We start from the raw sequence: 22,564 nt of genomic DNA, 5'->3' as shown, positions 1-22,564 counted from the left end.
TGATCTATGAAAGAAGCTCTAAATGAAAGAAGCTAGTCTACTACTAAATGAAAGAAGCTAGTCACAGAAGACCAAATATATGAGTCCATTTATATGATATGTCCAGAACAGGAAAAGTTACAGAGGCAGGAAGCCAATTAGTAGTTGCTCAGGGCTGGAGGTGATGAGGGGTAGGAGGCAACAGCTAAAGGGTACAGAGTTTCTTTTTGAGGTGATGAAAACATTCTAAAAATAACTGAGGTAATGGTTACACAAGTCTGGGAATACACTAAAATTCATTGAATTGTACACTTCAATGGGTAATTGTATGACATGTGAACTATATATCAATAAAGCTGTTTTTAAAAAGAACATAGTGGGAAGAAAAAACCCTAGCAACTTCTGACATGTTTCCTCAGACTCTGCCAGTCCACTTTAGCTGACAAATCTTATCGATACTCACACAGTGTAAATACCCATTACCCCTATCAGCTTCTTCCTTCTATGTTCCTCCTCCAAGTCACACACACACACAGCCCATTTTCTGTCACTTGAGAAAACAAGCACTGAGGTGAGAGGCACAGCCTTCTTGTAGCTGGAAGGTGAGTTTTAGAAACCAGTGGGACATGAGGCATAGACGTGCACCCAACAGTGGGAAATTCAGAGCTGAAGCAGCCAAGGATGGTGCAGGAGGCGGGGTAGGCAGACAGGAAGGACTCCGTCAGGTCTCAGTGCCCAGCCTGCATCCTGACTCGTGCAAGCCGAGAGCAGGCCCGGCCACTCCCTTACCGACAGGGGCCAGCTGATACAGGTGAGCACGCGGTACAGGCGGAAGAGGTGGACCAGGTAGAAGGCGAGAATCATGATCAAGTTGCAAATGGTGACCACTTCAAAGTAGCTGTAGGCACTGTAGCTGGTCCACAGAGAGCTCCTCACGCAGATGAAGGCAATCAGCAGCGAGACCTGGGACGTGAACACAGAGACATCAGAGAAATGCCCACCCAAGATGGGCACCCAGGGAACGAACAACACAACAGAAACACAGGGGACCGAGGAGCTGCCACAATCCAGGTTACCCCATCACAAACTGGCTGGAACAGTGCAATTTCCCACAGTACAAGCTTTTGAAACACAAGCCATTGTGAACGCTGAGGACGGCAGGGAGTGGTCTGTTCTCTCTGTTCTCTGAGGTCCATGTGCCGGCAGGATGCATGCTCAGGGAGAGGGCAGGAATTCTGGAAATAACCAGGCAGGACCACCTCCCTTATTTGCTGGACCTCCACTGAGTCAGCGTGATATTGAACCCCAGGTTTCCATGTTAGGTTGAACTGAAGGAAGTTGCCAATATTTGACTGTTTTTGACCCACCAAGATGTCAGTTCATACGTATAACCTACCAGCTGGCAGACAGTAAGTTACTGTCAATGAAAAATCAAATAACCAGCAAGCTAAGAAGAAAGAAAAGAGAATTGTATTCGCGCCAAACTGAGTACTATAACCTGGGAAACAAATTATCAGAAGCTCTGAGAACTGCTCCATTGATCAGGCGTTAGAAATGCAGTTTTATATATATTTTTAATAAATTTATTTATTTCTTTTTGGCTGCATTGGGTCTTCATTGCTGCCCATGGGCTTTCTCTAGTTGTGGCGAGCAGGGGCTACTCTTCGTTGCAGTGCGTGGGCTTCTCACTGCAGTGGCTTCTCTTGTCGCGGAGCATGGGCTCTAGGCGTGCAGGCTCAGTAGTTGTGGCGCACGGGCTTAGTTGCTCCACAGCATGTGGGATCTTCCCGGACCAGGGCTCGAACCTGTGTCCCCTGCATTGGCAGGCGGATTCTTAACCACTGTGCCACCAGGAAAGTCCCAGTTTTATATATTTTTGAGACAAAGAAATTATGTATCATATTGACAGGTTAGCATTGTGTACACAGTTCCTCAAGTGTTTGGTTTTTTTTCAATTATGCACGTAGAGACAAACTTTTTAGTCAATGCAACCCTTTATAGAAGATGAAAAAGAAATATATTAATCATAGAATTACAATGCTGGCAATGTGAAGAAAGGGGCCAGCTTTTTCTCAAAGGTTGATCTCATCCTCCTGCTTTGAGGAGGTCTGGTTAATGTGTAATGCAGATGCACACTGCCCATGGGGTAAGGCCTACCACAGAGGGGGCATGTCATTTGTTGTTGCTGTTTTTGTTTGTTTTTTTCTGTTTGTTTGTCCTGCCATAGAAAAGTTACGATTTTCCTCGTCGTTACCACTTACGGATGCTTGATGTACATGATCTCCTTGAGACTCCCCACAACTCTGCCAGGTCAACAAGATCACCCCCACGCTCATAAGGGGAAATGGAGGCACACAAGCCTCCATAATCAGCTTAAGGCTACGTCCACGGTAAGCTGCGGAGGCACGATTTGAACCTTAGTCTGTCTGATTCCAGGGATCGTGTTCCTCCATGTCAGATGCGCCATCAAATGTGTGGGAATCCTGGCTACAAGGTGGTGCTTGCTCCCCCCTGGGCCTGCGGTGAGAGCTTGCTCAGTATACTGTTACATGAATGAATGAGTGTGCAGAATTAATAAACTAATCACCTAGTAATGAATGAGCGATCAGGTCAATTATTAGCAACATAAGAATACCATGGAAGGGCAGACTGGAAGAGGGGAGAGAAGATTCTGAGTTTCTGGGAAGGCCACTCACAGAGAACAAAATCTTGTTCACCCCACACAGGGGATAAACCAATAACACACAGGTGTTAAACGTATGTAAAGTCTCAGGGTCTATTTTAAAAGCACAACTAATTTAGGACAAAGGTTAAATATTTCACACTGCCTCTTTCCTACAGAACAGTGATTCTCCAAGGGTGTGTGTGTGTGTGATTTCGTGTCCTATGGGACATTTGGCAATGTCTGGAGACACTCCTGGTTGTCACCGTTGCAGGGGGGATGCTACCCACCCTCCACAATGCACAAGACAGGCCCCGTAATACAGAACTATCTGGCCTCAAGTGTAGCCTTCAAACTACTGTCCTACTGTGGAGAAACCCCGCTGTAGAAAATTGAGTCTACAATGAGAATTAGATCACGAAATGGATCTAACGCTGGTTAAAGAGGCTAATGCTGAAACCTCTATTTTCCAAAGCCCCTCATTGCTAGCATTCTACCAAGGTCCTCGGGTACAGGGACACCAGCTAGCAAAGAACACTCAGCTTACGCCTAAAGTGGGCGTGAGGAGTGTTCTGCTTAACAGATCAAAGCAGAAGACTGTGGCCCTGACACACAGGGACCCTCAACATTTGCGTATTTCCCTTTGCTAATGAGCAGCATGAGGATTTTCATTTTTTCAGTTCCTCTCCAGCCAGCCGGCCACAGTGATACAATGATTCACACCTTGAGGTTGTTTTAAAGCCTCAAAGGGAGGCTTTGCTTCACTCAGGAGTGAGCATGACGGTCAGAGCTCTGCTGCCCTATAAGCCCCCATTTCCAGGCCTCGTCTCTCTGGGGAGTCTGGGGGGTCTCCCCAGCCTTTCACTGACCCTCTCACACACACTGGGGCATTTTAATTCAAGGCCTGCCTTAAAATGCAAATAACCCAGGATTATGCAGTGGATTTCTAGGTGGAGAAGCTGTTTTGCACCTAATTCAAAGACTAGAATAATTTTTATAAGTCTTCATCTGTGACAAAGTCTGCAGACACGTGGGTGAGAGTTTCCCCAACCAACGAAAGGGGCCCGGGCAGGTCTTCCCCTCTGAGCCCCGGGGCTGAGCACCGTGCAGCAGGAAGTACATTATTGCTCTACCCCAAACTGTCTCAGACCTCTCTGGGAAATCTGACTGTGAAATAAGACTTCCTGAATTCTGACCCCTGGGTCTCAGGCCGCCTACCACGTGCTCTTCTCCAGCAGAGCCCAATTTTGGACAATCTCGTTTAGACAGCGGATGGTGTGTACTTGGGCACATTACCAAAAGTGTCCTTTTTGCTGAAGCAGTCATTTATTACTACGTTAGCTAGCCAGCATCTTAGCTAGTGCACTTAAGAAAAAAGAGAGACTTGACTGACTCTAAACTTTCCAAGAACTCCTCCAGGGCCAGTGGGTAACCTCTGCAAGTGCCCTGAATCCTCTAGATCAATACTCAGGGGGCAGCCAGGAAGGTGAAGCAGAAGAAAGAACAGACAATGGAGAGAAAAGGCCTGGGATGTGGGCGACTGCCCCGCCCCCTGCAACCAGCCCTCTCATGACCTCTTCTTCCCCCACCCTTTTTAAAAATTTGAAGTAGAGTTGATTTACAATATTGTGTTAGTTTCAGGTGTACAGCAAAATAATTCAGTTATATGTGTGTGTGTGTGTGTGTATATGTGTGTATACATATCTATATATCAGTTATACATATATGTTCTTTTTCAGATTCTTTTTCTATTATTCACTATTACAAGACATTGAATATAGTTCCCTGTGCTGTACAGTAGGACACTGTTGCTTATCTATTAGGACCTTTTCTTGTTCTCAGTGAGAAAAGCCTGAATTCAGAGAAACTGAAGTGAAGAAGGCTGGGAGGCTTTTGGAAGACACATACGGTTCTGTTTATTCATTTATTTTTTCTTAAAAATTTATTATTAGTTTTTGGCTGTGCTGGGTCTTCGTTGAGGTACTCAGGATCCTCGTTGCAGCATGTGGGATCTTTTAGTTGCGGCATGCAGATTTCTTAGTTGCAGCATGCATGCGGGATCGAAGCCGAGCCCCCTGCATTTGGGAGCATGGAGTCTTACCCACTGGACCACCAAGGAAGTTCTGGCTCTGTTTAGAGTAACGTCAATGTGATACCACCTAAAAGGACTCAATTGTTTCTCTGGGTGCTTCCTAGCTCCTCTCATAAAGGTCTGTTCTTTATTTATTTATTATTATTATTATCATTTTTGGCCTCACTGCGCGGCCTGTAGGAGCTCAGTGCCCCGACCAGGGATCAAACCCATGCCCCCTGCAGTGGAAGTGAGGAGTCTTAACCACTGGACCATCAGGGAAGCCCCAGGTCTGTTCTTTTATAATGAACTGTCATGAAAGTTGAAGACAAGGTATCTAACATAAATGTCCAGGGGTTTAAAAGTCATGTTGCAAGAACCCTCAACTCAAAGCCGGGTCTCAGACGCCCCGTGGTGCTGTCTACAGACACTGGCTTTCCCTCAGACTAGAAACCACTTCCTCTCCCTCAAACTGTGTCCTTTCTGACTCCATGCTGTCAGAATTCTTACCAGAAAGAAGAGATAATTTTTGTGAAAGGAAGAGATAATTATTGTGAAAGCAGCAGTGTGTTTCAATTTCACAGGAGACGAAGCACACTGAACGTTACCTGAAAGAGACGATCGACCCCTGAGAATTTTAGAACTAAAACAGGCTGGTCCCTAAGTCCACGGCCAGGTGCCAGGCAGCAGGCCCAGGCCTGGGTGGGTCTCCCTCAAGGAGGAAATGGAATTTTGAAGTCTAAGATGGACAAGTTCTGGAGAAGCCTCCAGAGGCAGTGCTCAGGAGATGACCTCTGGTGGTCTCAGCGTCCCGGCTGCCTGTGCCCAGGGACATTCCCTCGGCAGGCCTGTCCCCCGATGCCCTGCCACGTCTGGGGCACTGAGTGTGCCTGTGTCTGGCTGCAGATGGCACCAGACACCTTTGTTTGAGAGCCCGGGGCTGGATGCCAGCAGGTCACCCACCCCACCCTCTCGCAGCATTTTTATTCTGACCTTGGGATAATGTCTCAGTGAGAGAGACAGGCAGGAGGAGAGAAAGTAACTGATAAAAGGCAACATCAAAAGGCCTCAGACCAACTCTAAGAGGCTTTTCTGGAAAAGCCCAGGAGATGAAAGCCAAGCTTGTTCAAAAAGTCAGAGATGTGGACGATGATGCAGGGCTGGGAAACTGCATTTGTAGATTCAAGCAGGCCCCTAGTGACTCTGCTTGGCAGCAGACTCTGCAGTGTTCCAGCTGAGCTCTGCCCTGGGGCACGGGGAGACGCACCTGTCTGCTGGTGAAGCCCCCTCTAGGGACCGGGAAATGGCCCCGTGCAATCTCATGAACAGCCACGTGCCACAGGATTATTCATTGGTTATTAAAATCCACTTATTTTGCTTTCTTGTATTACAAAGATCACACGTCAAGTTGTAAAAAGCACCTTATGACACGTCTTGGAGCTCTTTAATGGCACATATATAGATCTACCCTTTCCTTTTAATCAGCTGCGGCTTCACTGGACTCAGGGTCTCTCAACCTTGGCACCACTGACACTGACCAGGAGGATGCACTGTCGTGGGGGGCTGCCCTGCAAAATGCCTAGCTGCCACCCGGTCTCTTGTTTCACATGTGGATTTCCTTTCTGTCACACTGGCCCTCCTTGACTTGATGCTCCACAAAGGACAGCCCTTCGTGAGCACTTACTATACCCAAGCCCAGGGCTAAGTGCTCTACAATTTTTAACCAAGTTCATCCTCACACAGCAGTCCTAGAAGGTAAACACTACTGTCATCATTTTACAAGGAAAATGAGGCACAGAAAGGTTAACTGACTTGCTGAAAGTCACACAGCAGGGAAGTAGAGCCCGCTGGGCCCCCGGCATGTGACTGCATGTCCTTGCTCCCCACCATGCTGCTGCCCTGCCTACAGGACCTGTTTGTTTCTCTCCAGGACCGTTTCCTGGCTCTTGCCTCTGTTTTCAGCCAGGGGCTTGAACTCTCTGTCCAGTTCCCACTAGGGGCGGGCACAGAACAGCCTGTGGGACCCCGGATAAAGGAAGGGAATCCTACCCTGATTCAGAGTCCCACACACTCGGAGGCAGGGCTCTGGGGCTCCAACTCAGAAAGGTGGGCCCGTTAAAAATGGTGGTCATGTCAAGTGTCCTGCTCAAACAATAGGGTTACTCTAATTACATAATCAATACTTATTCAGTAGAGAAAATTAATTCATACAGGTGTCTATTTAAGAAAACAAAAATCACCAATAATCCCACTTCTCAGAGATAACCACCACCCCTGGTATTTTGGGGTATTTCTTTCCACATGTGGATGTTATGAGCACATATGTATTATTTTTCCTTTTTGAAGATTGGATTACATGCTATATACAGTTTTACACTCTGCTTTGTAAAAAGATTAAGGATTTTATCGTTTGTAGTCTCTCCTCACTCGGTTATTCTGCTTTAGAGCCCCAGCAAGCTGTGTATTTCACCTGTCTATTTTTGTTGTCACCTCCCGAACATGAGCCCCCGATGATGGGGGCTTTGCTCTGTTTTGCTCACTGTTGTTGCCCCAGAGCCAGGAACCCTGAATGGTGCGTGGGTTCTCCATAGTTATTTGTGGCTGGAATGAATGAATATAGTTTACGGTGCACCCCTGAGGCCTTCCACGTTCCAGGCACTGGGCAAGGCCACGCTCCTGCTGCCTCGTGCTGAGAGGGGGATAGAGAAAGGAAAAAGCGTCGCCCTGGACAGGCCCTACCTTTTACGCGCGAGAGGAGACCAGTACGTTTGCGGTTCTCCTGTGCATCTGAAACAACTGCGAGCTTTAACCCCAGAAGCAAGGGGTCACCAGGGAAGCTGTGCAAAATACACATGCACACGTTCAGGTGTGGATCAGGCCAGAGTGACGCTTTGACAAGCTGGCCACCCCAGCCGAGGCCACCGCTGGCCACTGCGTTCCTCATTGGAGATGGGTCAGCTGTGGGCACACGGGCAGGGCCCAGAGCGAATTCCCTGCTGTACTCCCAGGGCCCAGCACAGAGGAGGCCTTCAGTGCCGTGTGCAGAACTGCATTTGGGGTGAAACTGGATTCTCACCGGGACCCCGTAGTAAACATGGCCTGTGGGTGGACTGCAGCCTCTGCTCCGCAATCACATCCCCTTGGCTCTCAGGTTACAGGAGGCAGCACTGGACGCAGGGGTTTGCTTTGGGGGCACAAGCAGGAGGGGGGCTGCCTTAGCAGGGGCCAGCACAACAAGCAGATGGAGTGCCCAGCAATTGAGACACACCCTGAGATATTTATGGATGAGCCAAAACATAGTATAGGAGCTGCTTCACAATAATATGGGAGCAAGTGGGCATGAGGGGTCTCTGGGGGATGATGGAAATGTCCTAAAATTGGATTACGGTGATGGCTGCACAACCCTGTCAGTTTACTCAAAATCACTTAATAGTACGCTTAAAACGAGTAGCTTTTACAATATGTACATTATGCCTCAATAAAGCTGTTAAAAATAATATGGAAAGAGTAAGGGGATGAGGATGTATTTCAAGGAGGACTGGGCATGAACTGGTGACTGTTACAGCAGGTGATGAAGGTGACAGTACACCATCTAAGGATGCGATGAGGATTAACTTCAGTTAACACATGGAAAGTCCTGGTGCTTCACCCCAAATAAGTATGCAATGAACCGTGAAATAATATTAACAGTGAACTAACATGTGAGGGTTAATATTGAGCATGGGGGACTTCCCTGGTGGCGCAGTGGTTAAGAATCTGCCTGCCAATGCAGGGGACACGGGTTCGAGCCCGGGTCCGGGAAGATCCCACATGCCGCAGAGCAACTAAGCCCGTGCATCACAATTACTGAGCCTGTGAGCCACAACTACTGAGCCTGTGAGCCACAACTACTGAAGCCCGCGCGCCTAGAGCCCGTGCTCCGCAACAGGAGAAGCCACCGCAATGAGAAGCCCACGCATCGCAACGAAGACCCAACGTAGCCAAAAATTAATTAATTAAAAAAAAAACAAACTGAGCATGGGCTTGGGAGGCACTGCTCAACACCAAATCGTCAAATATCTTTTAAAAATGCGTATTCTTTGACCCAGTAATGCCATCTCTAGTAAATTATCCTGTTGAAACAGTGGTGGGTTTTTTTTTGTTTGGCTTCTAGTCTTGCAGAATCTTAGTTCCCCAACCAGGGACTGAACCCGGGCCTCGGCAGTGAAAGCGCTGAGTCCTAACCATTGCACCGCCAGGGAATTCCCCAGTGGTGGGTTTTCAATTGAGGAAACACAATATTAATTTAGGACAGGGGGAAACATAGAAAATACATTAAATGCTCTTTTTTAAGATTCTAAGATCAGGATAAAATCAGATGATGAGACCCCTGTGTGCAGCCAGGGTCCGACTCAGTAGGAGCTAGTGTTTCCCAGAGGTTCCCTGATGAATAATAAAAATAAAATAAAAGAGGGTGACTGCCAAGAATCTTCTCCAGGACAGGGGGAGCAGGGGCAGGGTCCACAGCCCTTGCTGGGACATGAGCTTTTTACACAGTGCTGAAATAATGATGATTATTCTCACGAATGGCTACTACTCATTAGGTACCTCCCACGTGCCCGGCACAGGGTTGTGCTATTATGACTCCCCTTCTACAGATGAGGAAACAGATGTGGAGAGGTGCCTGCCCCGGGCCATAGAGCTATTTGCACAGAGATGGGATTCAGTCTTTTCCATCTGGTTCCCAAATGCGGTTCTTAACCACAGTACCCTGCTTCCTGTCTCTTTTATGTGTTTTTTTTTCCCCCAAGCTGTGGGACTGGGCAGATAACTTCATCAGCAAAGCTTTAACTGTAAAGCTTTCCCTGAAGACTCAACAGCCTGTGGTAGGAGACGGGACTGGACCGGACCGGGCTGCACAAGAAGCTTAAACTCTCTACAACCAGATACTCTGATTCCTTCGGCCTCAGCAGTGCTGGGTAAGGGGAACATCCGACCCCCCGTTAGCACACTGTGGCTGACTATGTTTTCCAAAAACGGCCACAGCAACATTTCCAGGCTCCTGTGCTCTTCCAGAACCTTGCTGCTCCCCACCAAGAAGCAGAATCCAACCGCTCCCCTTGAATCTGGGCAGCCTTGGCACCGCCTGGCATGTGGTGGGATTGACAGGGCAGGCCTCCCACGGCTGGGTTAGGGGCCCCGACATAGCTTCCCTGTGGCCCCCCCATATGCAGACGCACCCCTGGAACTGTCCCACCAGAGGTCACTTGGTGAGGTCACGGGTGGGCGTCTGGCCAAAACCCTAGCTAAGGGCTGGTCACCAGCCAGTATCAACCACCACACGTGAGAAAGCTAGTCTTCAAGTCATTCTAGCCCCAGCTCTCGAGGTCTCCCAGATGCAGCCCAGTCATCCTGGAGCAAAGACAAGCCCTGTTCACTGCATCCTGCCCAAGCTCCTGACCCACAGACTCTGTGAGCATAGTAAGTGGCTGTTTTACAGCTACTAACCTTGGGCGTGATTTGCTGTGCAAGCACAGCAGCTGGAGCAGGCGCTTAAACAAAAAAAAAAGGTCCCGCTTGGTCTGTTTTGAAAGTTGCATATGCATTGTTCTGGGTTTCGTGTTTTGATTCTTTGCAAGGGGAAGTTGAGGTCCGCTCAGAGGGCAGTGGTGTGCCCAGGTGAGAGATCACATCTGCGTCTCGCACCTGGCACTCTGGCTTAGACACGTCCCCTCTGCGGAGATGCTCTTGGGGCAGCTCAGCTGGAAGGCAGCTGTCGCCTCGAGAACCTTGTCACTGACTATTACATAACGAAGCCGCTGTAAAGAGGACAGCAGAGGATGGCTCGATAGATCCCCACCGCCGTCCCACATCGCATCTGAGAGGATGCTTGTCCTGGATCATCCTCGACGAGAGGCTCTGATGGGGCAAAGACTGCTGGGCCTGGAGGCTCCGGGTTCGATTGAGAAAAATGAAAAATACCTGTGACAGTCAGAGGCTACATCCTCGAGCTCTCGGTCTGGGCTTCCCTGCAGCCGTGGCATCTAAGAGGGAAAAGCAGGAGCCCAGGACAGCTGCCTTAACATCCTCTCGGCCCACCCCGAGTGGCTCAGCTGGTGAGAACCACTTATTTATGCTTCCTGGTAAGATTTCACTTGAAAAGAAGGTCCTCCTACCAAATACATCTACGTATTGATTTTCTTTAAATTCAGGGCGGCAACTGTCTACACAGTGCTGAGCACAGGCAGCTCCTTAAGGCTGGGGAGCAGGTACTGCCCACCATGAGCTCTGTGACAACGCCACCTCCCACCATGTCACGAGACTCAAGCTGCTAGGCTCCCAGAGGGTGACAGACACGTGGATAGTGCTGAACCCAGTTACTCCAGCTGAACCCAGCTCAGATCAGACTAGAAACTAACCTCGAGACGTGGAAGCCAGCCCGGGTCATGATTAGCAGGGTCAACCCCAGCTGACCTCCGTCATGTGAGCAACAAACACTCATTGTTGATGCCACCAAGATTTTATGACTGTTTGTCATGCCTCAAAAGCTAACCGATGCATCTGTTTTCAGAATTTCCCTGGTTTCCCATTCAGGCAACCCCAGGTTTTAAAGTGGAAAGAAGAATAAATTATTTTTTCAGTGATTATTTATTGAGTCCTAACCACGTTCCCAGCCCTGCTGAGGGACACAAGGCTACACTGGTTTCCACTTTGCCAAAGACAATCCTACGGAAACCTTGATGCAGAAGAAAGGGTTATGCCACTCAGTACTTTGGCCAGATCCTGGGTAAGTAAATATTTGAAGAAGCTGTGCGGCCGGCCCCAGCAGGAGGCCTGGTATCCAGCCCTGCGCACGTGCCAGAAGTAAGCGCCTGCTGAATTTGAGAATGTGGGTGTGGGACACCTTGATTAAAAACCCAGGCAGCATGATGCCAAATCAGTGCCAGCCTGGGGGAAAAAGAAATTAGTCTCGGCTAAAAAATGACAAAGCAAGTACCTAAGAACCATTAAAGGATTGTAAGCATGTGTCACTGATGGAAAACCACAGTGGTTAAGGATGCATGATTGTCGTCTGGTAACCTGTGAGGAGTGGAGAAGGACGCCTGAGTGTTGGCCAAAGGCCACCTCCAATCAGAACGAGTGAGGCTGAAGGAGAACAGTAAAGAATGGCCAGCAACCATGATAGGTCAAATAGTCACTTAACAAACACAATTACTAATGGGCCAGTTAACCTCGCTGGGCCTCAGTTTCCTCATCTTTAAAATGGGGATAGGGTTTCCCTGGTGGTGCAGTGGTTAAGAATCTGCCTGCCAATGCAGGGGACATGGGTTCGAGCCCCGGTCTGGGAAGATCCCACATGCCGCAGAGCGACTAAGCCTGTGCGCCGTGACTACTGAGCCTGCACTCTAGAGCCTGCAAGCCACAACTACTGAGTCTGCGTGCTACAACTACTGAAGCTTGTGCGCCTAGAGCCCTGCTCTGCAACAAGCCACTGCGATGAGAAGCCCGCACACCGCAACAAAGAGTAGCCCCCGCTCACCCAACCAGAGAAAGCCTGCACGCAGCAATGAAGACCCAACGCAGCCCAAAATAAATAAATTAATTAATTTTTAAAAAGTCCTTGCAGAGGTATTTTGGGAAGAATAAACAGGATGATGTTTAAGAAGCTCTTAGCACAGAGCAGCACTTAAACGGTAGTTCATCTAAGTGCAGCCAGTTGTCACCAGGAGATGAGCACAACGTAAGGACAGTTTAGACACCCATGCTGCCCAAAGGGCGAGGAGCCTCAGACCCAGACACAGGTACCTAAAAAGAAAACAGGGGACGAATGCCATCAGGGAGGTACCATTCGTGAGGAAGGATGCTGGAGGAGAGGAAGGCCAGGGATGTCCTCTGTGAAGAGTGGGTGTGGCCCAGCATGGACCCACGGGAGGCAGGATCTGAACACACAGGGAAGGGAAAAGGAGGCTTCCAGCTGAGGGAACCTGGTGGGAAGGCGTAGGGTGGAAAAGCACGGGGCGTATTTGGGGACAGGTGAGTTGTTCTCCATTGTAAGCAAACCGCACATGTGCGCGACAGGAGCAAAGCTGGCAGGGGCGGGGGGGCGTCTGATTCCAAGCTGAGGAAGTAGATATTCCGGGCAGGCAATGGGGAGCCAGTGAAGGTTACTGAGCAGGGAAGAACCACAACAGAACTGCAGGCTTGGAAAACGAATCTAGTGGAGCTGGGGGAGAAGGGGTGCGGGGTCAGTTAGGAGGAGGCTGTCCATCCTTGCAGGGGACAAGGAGCGGAAGCAGACATTCAGCCAGGGGAGCGGGCAGGGAAGGTGGGTGGCAGGGGGACGGCAGGCGGCACAGATGTTCCGGGGACCCTTGGGGGTGGCGTGGGGAGCAGCCCCCGCATCACAGCAGGCGGAGGCCAACAGGAAACTCCCCCTGCGAGCCCATTCGGGAGGGGGCTGCCTCGGATTCCTGACTGCTGACCACAGGCTCCAAATGAGCTGGCAGTCCCATCTGTCCAGACCTTGGCACAAAGCCACTCATGAAAGAAAAATGTGCCAGGCCTCCCCCTCCTGCGGGCCACCAGTGCCCCCTCTCTTGCTCTCTGGCCCAATTCTAGAGAACAACTCCCCAGAGAGGACAAGACCATGGGGCTGGCATGGACACCTCGCCCCTGTCTTCTTCCCTCTCCAGCCACCATGTCCTCGGTTCAAGGGCACAGTTACTGTGACCTGCACCCCTAGCTTCAGTGACATCACTCCCAAAAGCAGGCCCTTCTCTGATGCCTCGCTCTCCTTTGCTCTCTCACTTTCGAGTCACCTGTGTGCCCGGTGAAAACAAAGACTTTCCTTCAGAAAGTTCCCCACCCCCTTGACCTTCACTTACAAAATAACGGGTAAGGCTAGAACGTGGCCCCTCCCTACACTTCCCCTCACCAGGCCTGCAGGGTCACCCTGAGCCTCCTGGCTGCTGTAAAACCTGCCTGGTGGTAAGACACAGGGCCTTTCGGTCCCCACGGAGCAGCCCTGCCTCTGCCCTGGTCTAGATGCCTGTGGAGGAAGCAGGAAGGACAGAGACATGGACATAAAGTTCATCCTAAAAAAAGCCCCCTCTCGTACACCTGCTAAGAGGGAACCAGACCACTCAGATAAATGCAGCACAAATACCCTGTCCCCAGGGTTGCACTGGGGCCGGGCACAGAGCAGGACCTCAGTAAGGTGAGACAAGTCACCTTGGATCTGGAATCAAATGCTTCTTTTTACATCCTGTTTCTGAATTGAGTTTCACTACGTTATGCTGTTCTAACACGTGGGCAGAAGTGAGACACAGCTAAAGCCCAAAAGAGCAGCAACCACAGGAAGAGGAATGAGAGACAAGGATTCAGAACAACCCGCGCTGGCTTATCAGTATGTGAATGTCTCAAAGAGAAGGTCTGGAAGTGGGCTGGGTCACTAGTAAGCTGCTGGATCAACTCTTTCCAGGCTATCAAAACCCTCAACAAAATATTGGCATATTGAATCCAACAATCTATAAAAAAACATAAATGCTCAAGAATTAACTAAAGTTTGTCCCAGGAATGCATGGCTGGTTCAACATTTGAAAATCAATGTATGTACCGTATTAACAGACAGAAGAAGAAAACCCAAATACTCATATCAACTGATACAGAAAAAGCATTTGACAAAATTCAGTATCTATTTATGATAAAAGATTTCAGCAAACTAGGATAGCAGGGAACTTCCTTAACCTGATAAAAGGCATCTACAAAATTATCTAAAGCTAACAATGTACTTAGTAATGAGAGACTGCATGTTTCCCCCTAAAATAGGGAACAAGGATGTCCTCTCTCACCACGCTTATTCAACGTATTTCCCAAGGTTGCAGTAAGAAAAGGAAATAAAAGGCATGTAGATTGAAAAGGAAGAAACAACACTTCTTTATTTGTAAACAATATGATTATTTATGTGGAAAATGCCAACAGAATCTACAGAAAAAGATTCTAGAACTAATAAATGGGTTTAGCAATGTCACAGGTTTCAAGGTCAATACCACAATCAACTGAACCTGCAGATCTAATTGCCAACTGGTAGGAAATACTGGGGACTGAAGAACTTGTTAAGGACACTGCAGGGATGCACTCAGACGCATCTACTCAATGGGAGTGAACCACAGGAATGAGTGAACAGCTTTATTCAAGAAATAAATTGTAATGAAAAAGAAGGAAGAGGAGGAAGCCGTAGATTAAAAGAGACTTGAGAGACACATGAACAAAATACAGTGTGTGGTTTTTATCTGGATCCTGATTTGAACAAACCAACTGTTTAGACACATACACACACAACTGGGGAAACGTGAACAGACTGGATATTTGATACTGCTTGTCTTTTAAGCTATGACAACAGTAATATAACAATATAATATAGTAATAGTGGCCACTATTAAAAAGTATACATACTGAAATATGGAATCTAGGATTTGCTTCAAGACAATCCATGGGGTAGATGGGAGACAGACATAAAACAAGATTGACGGTGTGTTGATAATTGTTTTAGTTGGATGATGGATGCAGGGTCATTATAATATTCTCAATATTTTTATGTGGAAAATTCCCCATTTTAAAAACTTTAAAAAGCAACGTACAGAGAACTGTGAGTAGACCCGAACCATGGAAATAATGCTGTGACCAGGGAAGGGTGGCAGCTGAACAGAGGTGTCAAGAAACTTTTTCCCAGTTTATCCCGTTTAGACTTTCAATGAAAGACCCAGATGAAACAGGTAGATTAACACCCTCACTGCTTGATTAATTCCCCCAGCAATTTTGATGAGGCAGTTGACAAGGGGGAGTTGATGGGGAAGCTGACAAGGGGGAGTTGATGGGGAAGCTGTCAAAGCCTAACAGAACCGTGACAAACTGATTTCTATGGCTGACAGCGCTTCCATACCTCACCACTACCAAAACGCCCATTCTGTGAACCAATCAAGAATTTTTCCAAACTCTACGCCTTTGCACAGGCTGTTCCCTCCTCCAGAACGCTCTTCCCGCCTTTACCTCCTGCCTCGCCATCATCCCACGCTCAGGTCTCAGCCTGGAGGCGCCTTTGCCGGCAAGGTCTGAGCACAGGCTGGGAGGACCCAGAGCACCCTCTGCCCCCTCCTGCAAAACCCTGGGTCCCTATGCTAATCACACTTCAAGGATTCAAAGACACCCCGTCTTTTCACACCATCCCTTCCCTCCAGCCGGAGGCAGAGCTACACCTGCTGCTGGCCAGCCCAGACAGCACCTGTGGAGCAGTTGCCATTGCCTGCCACGTGCCAGCATCAAAACTTGCGAATGGATGTCAGCACGTGGAAGAAAATCCCAGAGGCCAGAGCGGAGCACTCTTCGAAGCCCTGGGAACCAGAGTTTGTGGCGCTGAGATGGTGAGATGGTGAAACAGGCACATTTAGCATCATTTCCAGAAGCAGGAGTCAAAAGCCAGCTTACGAGCCCAGCACCAGTAGCTTTTAGTTCTTTCATGGATTCTTCTAAAGAATGCTGCACTGCTCACACTTTGGATGGCACAGAGGACCCGAGTATGCAAAGATATTTAAAAAGGATTTCTTTAAAAAGAGTCCTTAAAAAAAAAAGAAAGAAATTTAGAAGGGGGCCACTTTAGGAATATCTTAACCAATTTACTTTCCTTCATCAAGTTTCCTTTTGATGTATTCACAAGAATATATAAAATCTCCATTTAGTTAAGTCTAAAGGAACTCTTTCAAGGAGCATAAAATAAAATTTCTAAATGATAAGAGATTTGCATCCTCATATAGTTAACATTGGCTTCCTTTCCTAACAGTGCCTAAAACAATGTGGCCTTGGAGGTGATGAAACACAACACCCGTACAGTGTCCAGATCTTCTGCCCAAGGGGAAAGGTCTGATCTGCCTTGCTCACTGCTGTCCCCCTCAACATCTGGCACAGGGCTGGGACAGAGGAAGCATCAAATAAATATCTGGTGCAGTGACCTGAAGCAGAGCCTCTGCCCGACAAAGAGCCACGACTAGGACCACACGAAAGTTTATCACTCGAGCCAGAACTAGAAATCCGAGTGAGCTGGCTGCGTCAGGTCTTCTATTCTCTCAGCCTTTAATCCACTACAGCGATGCCATTGTTCAGTGTTTGCTAGTGTTGCTTTAAATTAGGAGCCCCGTCCTGACAGCTTGACAAACCAGCAGACACTTCTCTCATCCCTCAGCTCATCTCTGCTTGCTTTGGCGTTGGAACCCCGTTTTGCGTGTGTAAGTCAGTGGAAAGCTGTTGACCCAATTAAATAAAATTGAGCATCCAGCTTCTCCCCGCAGGCTCCTGCCTCCTGGCCTGCAGGCCTGAAGCGACTGCCCCGGGCCCTTCCACAGCTGGGCCACTCCCCTCTCCCTCATTATCCCTATTAATGACCATGATTAATAATTATCATTACTGGGTCTTCTGAGGAGGTCCACGTTTCTCAAGCACTTCACCCAAGCTGACATTTCTGAAAGGAAAAAGCCTCTGTTACCAGAGGCTTTAGCAAAGAAAATCTTTCATTTCATTCAAAAAAAAAAAAAAGATTCTGGGAAAAAAAAAAAAAAAAAAGAGATTCTGAAAGGAAATAGAGAACAGACTGGTGGTTGCCAAGGGGGAGGGGGTCGGGGGGAAGGATGGAGAGGGAGGCTGGGGTTAGCAGATGCAAACTATTATACACAGAATGGATAAACAACAAGGTCCTACTGTATAGCACAGGGAACTATATTCAGTATCCTGTGATAAACCATAATGGAAAAGAATATTTTTTAAAAAGAACGTGTATATATATATATATATATATATATATATGTGTATCATTCTGCTGTACAGCAGTAATTAACACAACACTGTAAATCAACCATATTCAATAAAAAATAAATTTTAAAAAAAGCAAAAACAAAAACGACAACAAGAAAAGAAGATCCTGAGTGCTTTCTAAATTCCAGGCACCCTGTGGTGAACCCAGACAGGACGGTCACTGCCCCTACGCAGGTTCAGGTCCTGGTAGAGAAGACCCACCACCAACAGGTAATGAAGGTGTGAGCAAGGGGATTTCAGCTAAAGAGGTGCTGGGAAGAAAGCAGAACTAGGCAACAGAACAGGGTGATGGGGGGGTGGCTGGGTGGAGTTGTGGGGGACTACTTTAGATGGGGGGGTCCTTCAGAGGCAGAACGGGGAAGCAGGCAGTCTCTAGACCTGGGATTGTTTCTGTTTCCTTATCTTTAAATAGGAAAAAAAGGGGAAAACCACACGGTCCAGTGGTTAGGACCCAGCGCTTTCACTGCCGAGGGCCCAGGTTTGATCTCTGGTCGGGGAACAAAGATCCTGTAAGCCGTGTGGCGTGGCCCAAAAAAACAAAACAAAACCATAAATATGAAAAATACGGCCCTGGAGTCCTCTGCACACAGCTGACAGAAAAAAGAGTAGAGAATCCTGCCTCTTAAAAGCCTCAAACAGGAAGCGACAAATAACACTTCTACGCTCATTCCATGGGTGGGAACTAGCTGCATGGCTGCACAGCTGTCCACTAGAAACAAGCCTGCACCCTGGGAGAGGGAGCACAGGTTTTTGGTCAACAGCTAAATACTTCAGCTGAACTCTGTATCTGATGGCATAAATTACTGTGAACTAGGGTGCATGGCAAAAAAAAAAAAGAAAGGAAAATAACAGTAACTAAATGATAGAGGCTGTTGTGAGGAATCCCCCAAGCAATTTTAGCCGTTGTCCCAAGGATATTACCTTTTTTTTTTTTTGGCCAAGCCATGAGGCATGCAGGATCTTAGTTTCCCGACCCTGGATCGAACCTGTGCCCCCTGAAGTGGAAGCGTGGAATCTTAACCACTAGACCGCCAGGGAAGTCCCCTAAGGATGTTACCTTTGAGCTAAGACATTTTTGTTTTTTCTTTTTATTAACAGGACATGCAGTTAAGCTCAACTTGAGCTATTACCTCCAGATAGGAAGTCTGCAAAAGGGACTTTTGTGAAAACAAAAGCACTAAAAGGGAGATAAGTCACCATGATCCAAACACTTTTCTTTCCTTTCTTTCTCTTTTCCCTCTGTTGTAGCCACAAAACACGGAGAATCAGAGGGTTCCTCCAAACTAACTTCAATATCCAATGCTGGGGCTGCTCTGTCCTGGACTCTTCACAAATGTCAAAGTCACGAAAGATAAGAGAGAGCGTTCCAGGTTGAAGAGATTACAGAGACCCAACCACCGAAGGCAACATTAGACCAGAAAAAGGACGTTAGTGGGTCAACTGGTGAAACCCGAATAAGGCTGATAGATTAGACACGACAGCACTGGTGTCACTGATCTCCAGATGGACGGAGCCATAATGCCGTTTGTAAGAGAAGGTCCTTCTTAGGAAATGCTCACTGAAGCACTGGGGACAAAAGGGCATCATGTCTGCAACTTACTCTCAAATGGTCCAGAGAAAAGTAATAACGTGTATATAAATTAAAAATGATTAAACAAATGTGGCAAAATGTTAACGACCGGAGAACCTGAGGGAAGGGTATGTGGGGAGTTCCTTGTGCTGTTCCTCCAAAGTTTCTGTATATCTGGAATTGTTTATAAATAAAAAGTTACAAAAGTATATATAGTTTAGAGACAAATCATTGGGCACTTCAACAAACATTTAAAACAGCAACTATTTCACAAGCAGTAAATTAAGCAGGGTTCACTCGACCATTTTAAGATGTATTTGAGCTGCAGTCTCTCATCTGTGAAGATTCTACTAGAATGCAGTAAAATTTATTTGGCATTCTAACAGTTTGCGGGAATTGGGGACACTTCATTTACTGTCTGTGGAAGGCCAGACAGCACATCTCTGGAACCCACTTTTCATCTTTTGCCTCCACCCTGCCATCTGAGAATGACTCTCATGCTCTCTCCCTTCAAGTCTGCTCTGTCTTTATGGTTCTGCTTTTCTCAGCAAAAATTCAAGGACCGCTTCTCTCTCTGAAGAAGCTATTAAGGAAAAAAATGTGCTGAAATAAAGAAGATGGAGGTGTAACTGCCAGCCAGAGCGGCAGAGGGTGGCCATCACCTCTCCAAAACTTCATGCTTCTAAAAGGACAAACTAGGGACTTCCCTGGTGGTTCAGTGGCTGAGGCTCCACACTCCCAATGCAGGGGGCCTGGGTTCGATCCCTGGTCGGGGAACTAGATCCCACACGCATGCCGCAACTAAAGATCCTATGTGCTGTAACTAAGACCCGGCACAGCCAAATAAATAAATATTAAAAATAAATAATCAATTAAAAGGACAAACTATGAAAAGTCTGCCCACAACTGACAGTCTTTCATTGGTTTATTAGTGTCCTGTGGCTGCTGTTACAAGTTACCACAAAACTGGTGGCTTAGAACAACAGAAATTTATTCTTTCACAGTTCTGGAGACCGGAAGTCCAAAATCAGTATCCCTGGGCTGCAGTCAAGGAGCTGGCGGGGCTGAGCTCTCTCTGGAGACTTCGGGAGGGTGTGTTCCTTACTTCTCCCAGCTTCCACGGCTGCTCTGGCCGTCCTGGCTCATGGCTGCATCACTCAAGCTCTGCCCCACCTTCACATCACCATCGCCTTCCCCACAACCCTGCTGTTGAGTCTCTTATAAAAACGCTTGTCGTGGGATGTAGGGCCCACCCAGAAAATCTAGATAATCATTTAAAGACCCTTAACGTGATTAAATCTGGAAAGACCCTTGTTCCAAATAAGGTAACATTCACAGGTCCCTGGGTTTAGGACGGGGATATAAATTTGAGGGGAGGGGGACCAGATGACCCACTATATCTGGAAATCAATTTTTTATCCCTAAATGACACTAAGACAATTATATGTTGAAATGGTGATCATAGCGCTAAATACAGGCATATCTTGTTTTACTGCATTTTGCTTTATTGCATTTTTTACAATAGCACTGGCGTCACTGACCTCCTGGAGTATCTATTGGTGCCTGTTTTCCAACAGCATTTGCTCATGTCATGTCTGTGTCACACTTTGGTAATCCTTGCAGTATTTCAAACTTTTTCATTATTATCATATTTGTTATAGTGATCTGTGATCAGTGATCAGTGATGTTACTATTGTAATTCTTTCGGGGCACCACAAACCATGCCCGTGAAAGACGGTGAGCTTGGGAGTTCCCTGGTGGCGCAGAGGTTAAGAATCCGCCTGCCAATGCAGGGGACATAGATTCAAGCCCCGGTCCGGGAAGATCCCACATGCCGTGGAGCAACTGAGCCCGTGTGCCACAACTACTGAGCCTGCGTGCCACAACTACCGAAGCCTGTACACCTAGAGCCCGTGCTCTGCAACAAGAGAAGCCGCCACAATGAGAAGCCCGCGCACCACAACGAAGAGTAGCCCCGGCTCGCCACACCAGAGAAAGCCCGTACGCAGCAACGAAGACCCAACACAGCCAAAAATAGATAAATAATAATAATAAAAAAAAAGATGGTGAGCTTAACCAGTAAGTGTTGTGGGGTTTTGTTTGTTTGCTGGGGGTTTTTTTGGCCGCACCCCACGGCATGTGGGATTTTAGTTTCCCGACCAGGATTGACCCCATGCCCCCTGCAGCAGAAACGTGGAGACTTAACCACTGGACCACCAGGGAAGTCCCTGTTGTGTGTGTTCTGACTGCTCCACTGACCAGCTGTTCCCCATCTCTCTCCCTCTTCTCTAATGTCCCTATTCTCTGAGACACAACAATATTAAAATTAGGCCAATTAATAACCCTACAACGACCTCTAAGTGTTCAAGTGAAAGGAAGACTCACATGTCTCTCAGTTTAAATCAAAAGCTAGAAATGATTAAACTTAGTGAGGAAGGCATGTCAAAAGCCCAGACAGGCTCAAAGCTCAGCCTCTTGTGCCAAACAGCCAAGCTGTGAATGCAAAGGAAAAGTTCTTGGAGGAAATTAGAAGTGCTCCTCCAGCGAATACACGAATGATAAGAAAGCAAAACAGACTTAATGCTGATATACAGAAAGTTTTAGGGGCCTGGTTAGAGGATCAAACCAGCCTCAACATTCCCTTAAGTCAAAACCTAATCCAGATCCAGGTCCTAACTCTCTTCAGTTCTATGGAGGCTGAGTGAGATGAGGAAGCTGCAGAAGAAAAGTCTGAAACGAGCAGAGGTTGGTTCATGAGGTTTAAGGAAAGAAGCTGTGTCCATAACATCAAAGTGCAAGGTGAAGCAGCAAGTGCTGATGTAGAAGCTGCAGCAAGTTATGTAAAAGATCTAACTAAGATAATTCACGAAGGTGGCTACACTAAACCACAGATTTTCAATGCAGACAAAACAACCTTCTATTGGAAGAAGATGCCATCCAGGACTTTCATAGCTGGAGAGAAGTCAATGCCTGGCTTCAAAGCTTCAAAGTACAGGCTGATTTTCTTGTTTGGGGCTACTGCAACGTTAAGTTGAAGCCAATACTCACTTACATTCCGAAAATCCTGGGCCCTTAAGAACTATGCTAAATCTACCCTGCCTGTGCTCTCTAAATGGAACAACAAAGCCTGGATGACAGCACATCTGTTTACAACATGGTTTACTGAACACGTTAAGCCCACTGGTAAGACCTATTGCTCAGAAAAAAAGATTCCTTTCAAAATATGACCACTCGTTGACAAGGCACGTGGTCGCCCAACATCTCTGACGGAGATGTACGAAGTGAATGTTGTTTTTAAGCCTGCTAACACAACATTCTGCAGCCCGTGGATCAAGGAGTCATTTTGACTTCAAGTCTTATTATTTAAGAAATACATTTTGTTAAGACTATATAGCTGCCATAGATAGGAATTCCTCTGATGGATCTGGGCAAAGTCAACTGA

General features: G+C 47.4%; 1 protein-coding gene across 2 annotated transcripts in view; it reads right to left on the bottom strand.

The window, feature by feature from the left end:
* Positions 1 to 22,564, bottom strand: part of CMTM7 (CKLF like MARVEL transmembrane domain containing 7) — a 42,296-nt gene that overhangs the window by 8,772 nt on the left and 10,960 nt on the right. For both annotated transcript variants that reach the window (XM_027088382.1, XM_027088381.1), the window contains exon 2: positions 769 to 942. In XM_027088382.1, the coding sequence (XP_026944183.1) occupies positions 769 to 942 (174 nt within the window). The remainder of the gene's footprint in view (positions 1 to 768; positions 943 to 22,564) is intronic.

The sequence above is a fragment of the Aethalodelphis obliquidens genome, unplaced genomic scaffold (assembly GCF_003676395.1).
Source record: "Aethalodelphis obliquidens isolate GAN/ISIS:26980383/991018 unplaced genomic scaffold, ASM367639v1 scaffold62, whole genome shotgun sequence".
NCBI lineage: Eukaryota > Metazoa > Chordata > Mammalia > Artiodactyla > Delphinidae > Aethalodelphis > Aethalodelphis obliquidens.
This window is presented reverse-complemented; position numbering and strand designations above follow the sequence as displayed.